This window comes from Patiria miniata, unplaced genomic scaffold (assembly GCF_015706575.1).
Source record: "Patiria miniata isolate m_02_andy unplaced genomic scaffold, ASM1570657v1 HiC_scaffold_25, whole genome shotgun sequence".
Lineage (NCBI taxonomy): Eukaryota > Metazoa > Echinodermata > Asteroidea > Valvatida > Asterinidae > Patiria > Patiria miniata.
This window is the reverse complement of record NW_024037064.1, coordinates 2,930,332-2,939,797: the sequence shown is the minus strand read 5'-3', so window position 1 is coordinate 2,939,797 and position 9,466 is coordinate 2,930,332. Positions and strand designations below refer to the sequence as shown.

The 9,466-nt window shown below is 42.2% G+C and overlaps 1 protein-coding gene across 1 annotated transcript; it reads right to left on the bottom strand.

Annotated features, from left to right (window-relative positions):
• Nucleotides 1-264: 264 nt before the first annotated feature.
• On the bottom strand, nucleotides 265-9,201 carry LOC119732811 (monomeric sarcosine oxidase-like). The gene is made up of 7 exons (XM_038206414.1): nucleotides 9,111-9,201; nucleotides 6,785-6,854; nucleotides 5,045-5,236; nucleotides 3,933-4,143; nucleotides 2,499-2,665; nucleotides 1,317-1,506; nucleotides 265-402 (listed from the first exon to the last, which is right to left on the bottom strand). Exons 1-7 carry the CDS (start codon nucleotides 9,199-9,201, stop codon nucleotides 265-267), a joined length of 1,059 nt encoding a protein of 352 aa, XP_038062342.1.
• Nucleotides 9,202-9,466: the final 265 nt, after the last annotated feature.

Below are 9,466 nucleotides of genomic sequence, written 5' to 3'. Positions count from 1 at the left end.
TTTACCAACGTTTGGTCAGTTTAACTATTTTAACCAACCGTTAATTGGTAACCAGGTGAACAGCCTAACAGTTTGTTACAAAGTTGGTTAAACAATTAACCATTTTTACCCAACGTTGGTCAAAATTGGAAATATGGACACACTGTTGTTTAAAGTTTTAACCAACCGAATTTTAACTAATGTGTTGAGAGTGTCTGATCATGAGTCACGAACCCAAACCACTTGGTTACAATCCCAATTCTGCTTCTGCAACATGTTATTAACTTACTTGAATGCATGGCCAGCACCATAGCACACAATAACATCCGGGAAACCAGAGCGATGGCAGGTATCAATAACAAAATGGCGGTCACGAGTCATAGCGTAGAGGCAGGTCTTCGTCATCAAAATTGGGCCAAGACACTGAAGCAAAAATCAAGGCAGGATAAACCAAGAAAAGTTAACAGGAGCAGTTATAGCAACGGGTATTATAAAAAAAGATTATTATTTGATAATAATAAATTTTAGCTCTTAAAAGGAAGGGCCATTGCATGAGCTTGAATTTACAGTGGTAAATAACGTGTAAACATTATTTATTTGACCCCACGTCAACTGCTTTAAGTATCTTTCAAAAGTTACTTTGTTCCATCAAAGTAAAGGAAACCTTAACTGTAAACAAAATGTTGGGTAAAACACTGTTGGGCAATGTAATTTTACCCAACATTGGTTTAAAATTACTTCATTGTGGGTTGATTTGGGTCAGCCAAAATCTGGGAAGAATTTGCCCAAGAGTTTAACCTGTTGATATGTTGACCAACACTGGTCTACATACCAGTATCAACCTATTTTGCCCAACGTATTTACAGTGTATCAAAATCCGCAACTGCCTGAATTTCGCACAATATTTTCAACCACAGCCATCATGTGACAGCGAAGCAGTTTTTTGGACATTGAGGAACAAAATTAAGAGATATGCCGTAGTGTATCTTCCTTACAAAATTTTCAACTGTTCTGGGTAAAATGCTACTTTAGATGTTAACATGATCTAACGTGTGACTAAAAGACAAAAAAAAAATTTGTTGCCATATCTCTAATGGTATCTGGCATTCTGTTCCGTGGGGCCGTGCGACTAAAGTCGAGCAGTCGTGTGATTAATTCGCATCTCCTCGACTAATAGCGACTAATTGCCACTTCAGGTTAAGAGGAATACATACCAAATGCTTTGTCGCAGTTTTATGAAAGGGACCAGTTTAATGGCTACGTAGGCCTATAATTTATAACAGACATCGTGCCATTGTTTAATGATTTGACGTACGTATACGCATTACAATACTTACCCGGGGTATGTATTCCCGGCACATGCGGATACATTTGTCAATATTCTCCTGGTTTGGAGTGAATGAGCGGGTCTGTGGCGTGACCTCAGCCCCTGCTGCGTCCATGGCAACCTTGGGGCCCTTCACAGCATGAACCGGTAGGCCGTAAAATACGTCTCCATCCGACGACATGTAGGTCCAACAAGGAAATCTGTCCAGAAATTAAACCAATTAATTTGACACGCTAATTAACAGTTAACCGGAGCAAACATCGTAATACAGGACTTTCGATTGGTTACCTGAGATAACACACACAAAAACAAAAGAGGACCCGAGCCAAGTCCTCGGTAGTTTTCGTGTACAAACATTTTGGGACATGTCAAAAAAAGGTCCAAACACTACAAACAAAAGAGGGTAACAGCACTAGTCCTCCTCGGGAGTATATAATAAAAAACAGACTATATGTACTCTAACATTGCATACTTTTTGTGAGCATGCGAACCACAGAGATCCACAGGGTGCAGGTTGTGTACCTTCTGTGGACTAAGCCAGGTCCACACAGGGTTCTGCCTCTCTGCAAAACAGGTGTAGAGGCATTTTAGGGATATGCTTATTAGTCGCAATATGACGGGGCACAGTGAAGGGAATCATGATCAAAATTTCGGGTTGAAAGGGTGTTCACAGTGCAAGTAAAATATTGCTTCCTCGTGTTTCCTTAACTACACGAATACTATAAGGAATGTCCACAGTAGATATGGAAGGTAAGTCTGGGTGTCTATGTGTGTGTGTTCTCCAGTTGTTCATGCTTTAGGCTGTATGTATTTATCGGTCTGCGCGTTCATTCCTTGACGAGTTGATCAGTGCAGATATTCCTCCTCGAAGCGAGCAAAGAGGCAAAGTGTAAACATTACGTTAGCTTTTGTTCATGGAATGGTTGCAAAAATTCCTGTTATACTCCGAGAGATGACTATTTTATAAAATCTTGGTAAATGCGGTATGTTTTTAAAGACAAAATATATTACTTTTCTCTACTCTGAAAAAGTGCAGTTTGGCCAAACCCTTCGATATATCTTCCTATGTCGCCATTTTTTTGGAAGACAATCTACTCCCATGTATCCCTGAGTAGACAAATACACTAGTCTTAAGATAGAATAATAATAAATTTGTTTATGTTACGTCCGATTTTTACTTTTATTTTTTTACCTGTCTTTTGTGAAGTCCTTCCTATGCGGTGTGTCGAAATACGTAACTTGTTCTTGGGTCACGCGTAGGGGGACCTTCACGCCTACAGATTCAAGCACGTCGTTTGCCCAAGCCCCAGCCGTCACTATTACCCGACGACATCGGAAGTTTCCATGGGTAGTTTGCACCTGAGAATACAGATCGATAAATCGATCTACATCTTTTATGGACCTAATTACGCTCCCTCGTTATATTATCTTACATGCATGTACCTAGGTTTACAAACATTTCAGCCAGCGGGTGACGTTTACGCGACCTGACAGCTGATCGAGCCAACCATGCACCCAACCCAACCCAACCCCACATAACACACATCACCCAAACCAACCCAACCCAACCCACACAACACAACCCAATCCTATTCCACCTAACCAACCAAACCAACCCAACTCAACTCATGCAAGTGTGTATTTGCCTGCAGCGGGGACCCCTTATTGTCCTTATTTTGTTTGTATGAACTTTAGGAAGACCTCCATTATGTTTTGTACACGAAGCCAAACTGGGGACCTCTAGGGAATTGAGGACCCTATTGTTCCTCTACTGTTCAGCCCCCCCCCCCCCCCATTGAATGCAGAAACAAACTAAACCTTACCCAACCATACGTCCAACCCAACCCAACCCAACCCAACCCAACCCAACCCAACTCAACCAATATATACCAACGCAACACCACTCACCTCAACCCAACCCATGAACCCAACCTAACCCAACCCAATCCCCCACTCCACCCGTACGTCCCAGCCCAACCCAACCCTACTACCCTATACCTACCTTCTCAACCTAACCAGCCTAACCCAACCAAACCCAACTAACCCTTACCCCACCATGCACCCAACCCAACCCAACCCCAAATAACCACACATCCCAACCCAACCCAACCCAATCCTACCTAACCTAACCTAACCAACCCCGCATAACCCACACAACCCAACCCAACTTAACCCACCTCAATCCTACCTAACCTAACCAACTCACCCAACCCAACCCAACCCAATCCAACTCACACAACAACAATCTTACCCAACCATGCACCCAACCCAACTCAACCCAAGCCTACCCAACGTACGCCACAACTCAGCTGAACCAAAACCAACCCAACCCAATCCAATCACAACCCACCCATCCCAGCCCAACCCAACCATACCATCTCAGCCCAACCCAACCCAACGAACCTACCCACCCCATACCTATATACTCTACCCAACCGAACCCATTAACCCAACCCAACTCTAACCCACACAACCTAACCCAACACAACTCAGCTCAACCCAACCCAACCCAACCCCCACAACACAACACAACTCAGCTCAACCCAACCCCAACCCACCCGTCCCAGCCCAATCCAATCAAACCAAACCAAAAGCAACCCACCCACATTCAACAACGACATCTCACCAATGGAACTCCTTCTTCCCTGTTGATGCCAGTCACTTTTACTTCCTCCAGAATGTGAGCACCATGTTTTCTTGCCAGTTGTATGTGAACCGCATTCGCATGCGCCGAATTGATCACACCGTTATCCGGCAGATATATGGCCCTGCAGTTAGACTTCGTCACAAACTGAGGAAATCGTTTACTAAGCAAATCGCCGTCCATTCGTTCACATCTAAACAAAACAAGACAAGCAGAGTACAGCTGGTGCCAGAGTGAAACATTGTATTCAATCATTCAGAGACGGCTACCAAGTTCGTAGAATAAGGTGTAGTGGTAATGTGATGGAAACGAACAGTCAACTTTAACCGCACGCAGAAAGTCTTGATTTGCCTATTATGTCTCGTGCAAAGTGGGAATCCGCGCAAACTTGGAATTCCCACTTAGTCCGGCTGGGCAAAGTGGGAATTCCAATATTGCCCGGCAAAGTAGGAATGCATCAAAACTTTCATATTGACAATAATTTGTACGAAGTGATTGTCATTCGAACATTTACACAGAAGCATGCCCGTTATTTTTTATTTTACTGGCTACAGATAAGGGGTGTTAAACTACCCATAGTTAATATTCCTACACTGCGCTGCCACTGAACCTGAGCAAAGTGCGAATTTCCGTTAATGTCATGCACCTGCTATAGTCAAGGGGTGTTGAAATAACTATTCCTACATTGCGCTACTACTTAACTTGGGCAAAGTGGGAGTTGTGTTAGTTTGATGTACTTTTCCATAGGTAAGGGGTGTGGAATGTACCCATGGGTAATATTCCCACATTGCGCTACTACCGAACCCGGGCAAAATGGGAACATTACCAATGGGCACTTTGAACAGCCCTTATTCCGAATTTACCCAGATTCCCACATCGCACCTGACAGTGATGTCGTGATATACATGTACATGAATATGCAAACCTCGTAAAGGTTTGTCTGAGGACTGTGTCAGTCACAAGTGTCAGTCAGTCACGAGTACAGGTAACTGTTTAAGCTAAATAGTATTATTACAAAACTTTAGTCGCAATTCAAACTGTAATATGGAAAAAATAATAAAAGAAACAAATACTGAATCCCTTGCCACGCTCACCTTACACCATGTCTATTCATTGCCTCTTCAATGTCGCAGAGATACCGATCTGCTGAAGGACTCCCGTCAGTAAAGTCGACACCGCCTGTTTTGTAGACCAACCGTACACCCGATTCCCTTTCAACCTCGTTCCACGACGAGTACGCCCCACGGCATAGATCGATGTATGCGTCGTCTGTGTAATCCATACGACTGTCATAAAGATCAATAATTTATCCGACAAAATCATACGTTATAGAAATTACTCCATAAAATTATTACAAACTAATTAAGACTGCCGTCAATGAAAGCCAAACCGATTTGTATTACCAAAGCCTTAGTCTGGTTCCCTGTCCCCAAATTGTCCTTCGGACTTCAATCATGGGGACAGGTAGCTAGCAGTGAACCTGACTACATCAGGAGGCATTCCTCCTGATTTATGAAAATTTTATGCATGACGTTTATAAGTCTAAATCCCGCCTCGTGAATTAAAAAACACAACGGTAATGGTTGCGCGCATCCAGTCTATTGCAAAATGGCAGTAGGCCGCGCCACAAATGTGCAATTCAGAGGTCATAAGCTTCCGAGTCGATTTTTGCTGAATTCGAAAGTGTTTCTTAAAAATATCAATAAAGAGAGGGAAATTTCTGTTCGGTATTTAAAACCTATGCAGTTGAAATGCTTGGAAGTTGCCTGAAAGACACAGACGATTTTACGTTTGTGGTAAGACAAGAGTGAATTTTTTTTTTGATAATCGTGTGTTCAATCACCGTCCGTATAATACACAAAGCTAAGCAGCGTTTCAAAAACAAACAACCATGATGCGTGCGCAGAGGTGACCCAATTAATGGCTAGCTACCGGGGGCTAGTACCGGTCCCCATATTTTTAGAGGGGGAACAGTCTTACCCAAGCCTTTTCCTGTATTAAATCCGTGCGTGGACGTTATATACGGGGCGCTTTGTCAATGGGAGTGACGCACTGCATTTGCACACAGTGTTTCGCGCGCGCATGACTTATCTTACCATGTAATCTGGCGTCGATTTCACGAAGCAATTCGATCGATTTTATCTTTAAGTTCGCATCGTTTAAGTTCCACGACAACGCATAAGTTGCAATGAGTTTGGTGAAATGGACCCCTAAATATGTACTTACACGTATGAACTACTCCCCAACAGTTACTATAAGGGCCCTTTATTTTGCACCAAAGGAGATCCACCCTCTGAGTCTGATTTCCACGCCCTATCGATCCCGATAGGGTGAGGATTATAAGTGTCTGGCAGCAAATTTAAATTTTCACCGAAACTGTTCTACATGTACAGCTAACTTTAAATTTGGTCCGATTGTTTTCGTTCGGTACCACATTCAAAAGTAAATAACTTTTGTATTACAAAATAGCAACATAAAAACAAACAGGCTCGATCGGAAAAGATCTTCGTGTTCATGCACGAGTCACGTCATTGTAATTCCTCGTGCTTTGAGTACGTTTCTGACCCCAGTGACCTCATGATGACCTTTGACCCCAGTTTGATCAGGTGACATCTTGGAGCTTGGCTACTGATACTTTTGACAACGTTTGGTTAAAGGAAACCTGCAGTCTAGCTTGTTCGTAATGTATTTTTTAAAAATGTAGGAGCAATAGACAAGTCAACGTTTGTTACTTACTAACTAACTAACAAGGAGACGCGATGATTTTTGAGCAGTCAAGTCAAAAATAGAACAGACAGTACATGCACAATGCATCTTTGATATACTTGTCTTACATATTTCTTGAGTAGTCGTGCGATCCCCCATTTTCGTGTCCAAGTTTAAACTGCTCCAACCCAAGGACACCTGTGATTGTTAAAAGAACAGTTTTAAAACGTTTGAAACTTCGTAGGTTCCGGGCATCGTCATCATACTGTCTTACGGCATTCCGTCAACACCTTTCATACATATTATGTCATCAGCATTATCTTAAAGTCACCATTGTAATTGCTGTCATGCATAGGCTGACACTCTAAAATTAGTCAAAAATATTGACTGTTTTCCTATAGTTGTTGAAAATTTACTAGGCATTTAGTTATAAACATGCAAGTTTCATCGGCCTACCATGACTAGAAAAGTAGATGGATTTTACTCCAATTTTAGTTATTTGCATTTTTCCTATAGCCAATAATACTATTGGGGACACTCTAGTCAGATTGGCTGATTTGAGTTGCACCCAGTTGACCCTGAAAGGCTAGTCAAATTTTACTGCATGCAGTTTTTAGTCAAATCTGACTTGTTGTTTTGAGTGTATATCACAACAATATTATCACCCACTATTGTCACCATGCACCATTATCGCCGTCACCGAAGCAATCTAATACTGCTATACATCTTAACCTCGTCCCCAGGGGTTGCTTTATTTTCAACCTCGTGATGGTATCTGGCATGGGGTCAAATATTAAGTTGCTGTCAAAATGTTCGATCGGCTTTTCTGCATTTCTGAAATGAGAAAAGCAGATGCATGGCCACTTTTCGGCCGCCTGAGTGGAAGGAAAACAGAAAATGGAAAAAGCCGAAAAACTTCAAACTTATTTTCTGCTACTTTAGCAAGAGGCTGCTTTTCAGGTTTCAGAAAAGCTGAAAGTAGACAACTTTCTGAACCCGTAACCCTCCGTCAGTCCAGGGTATTTTGGCTAGAAACCCTGCCAAACGCAGCGACATGCAACACTTGTCTAAGTGTAGCTGCCCTGTGCAGAAAGATCCATCGGGTCAAAAGTCTCAACGTAATTATCGGCCAAACTGCCTCAGAGTCAGATCGAGGTCACCGAACTTGCAACAGCAAGGGCATTGTTCAATATTATAGGCTCGGAAGCGGCCGTTTATGCAGTGGTGTTGATAGCTGAATGTATCAAAGTGCACCAGACTTTTCCACCTGATGCACTGTGTTGCGTAGTGTTAATTAAAACGTACACTCGGCTTTTCTGGTAGCAGAAAGACAGATAGGTAGAAAACTTCATCAGTCGAAGACTTTTAATCTGAATTTGTGCAATATTCTGATAGAAAAAAAGCTGATTTCCACTTTTCGTCCTCCATATACTTTTCTGGGTAACTACATTGTAGCTAGAGCAACAATACCCAGGTACAGTTCGATGGTTGGCCGACTTTACCGCAAGCGTAATTTTTATTCCTAGGAGGGTTAGGGGCAATGTCATGAATAATTCATGTTTATCCATGAGAACGGACAATGACATCAACAGCATTGTTGTTAGTTACTCAACTAGTTACAATACATTAAAGCATTTTAAAGAACGGTTGTCGTCGAGCTACCACACAGTAGCCTAGTGGATAGCGAGATGAGCTATGGATACAAAGATCCCTGGTTCGAATCCACGTCGTCGCTGCTCATTTTCATCAGCTATTTTTCTTCTCCAAATTTATCACTGAGATAATTTTAAATTAAGGGGAAAATAGAACGAGAACCTAAGTCTTGCAATGATTCAAAGGAAAAACTGAATTATTCATGACATTGCCCCTAACCCTTCTAGGAAAAAAAATTACGCTTACCGCAAGGACACCAAAGTGCATAGTACGCGACGTTTGACCTTTATGCCATGATAATGGAGCAGGGGCAGGAAAAAAACACGGCTATTATCCTGAATTAGATCATGTTCACTGTGGTGATATTCGCGTACACTGCATAGATGAATAAAACACACTAGAACCATTATGCTTGTCGTTTTGTTTTTTTTGTGGTTTTTGCACTACGGTTGCAGAAAAACAAATGGCCATAATTCATTTGACCAACATGACGTTCAAATCGGGCCCAACTAAAATGTAAACCTGTGAAAAGGTTGGTGCTTGAATACGTTTCGTAAACGTTTTGAGAATTAAAATAAATTGAGCAATCCACTGAGGAGAAATAGTGTACATATGTTTAGTAACGAGTAGAGCTAAGCCTATAGTTTTCAGTACTACCACAGATACATGATATGCATATAAATTAGCGGCCTGATCCGATGAGAATTTGGCCTACTTATGTGTCGGTTAACGGTCTACACTACTAGCTGCAAGAACGCAGGGTTATTACATGTATCATGGAGCTATAAAACATGTACTCACGGTTTCCACCTTGCCTAGTCAACCAATACAACGCCCCACTGCCGATGCCTCCACATCCAACTACGATAAAGTCGTAATACGGAATCGCCATGTTTACAGTCGACGATATGACGAATGATCCTTGAACACCATTACAGACTCAGTGCACAACAAACTGAATGACTGATGCGTGCACCCAAGTTAGTAAGTGTCGATGCCTCGCCCGTCCAACTAGTACGATATAGACGTAATACGGAATCGCGTATGTTTACAGTGGACTATACAATTATCCTTGAACACCAGTAGGCCTACATGTCAGTGCGCAACATTCACTGATGCGTGCAACCATGGAGAAATGGTGCAACCAAGCAAGTAAA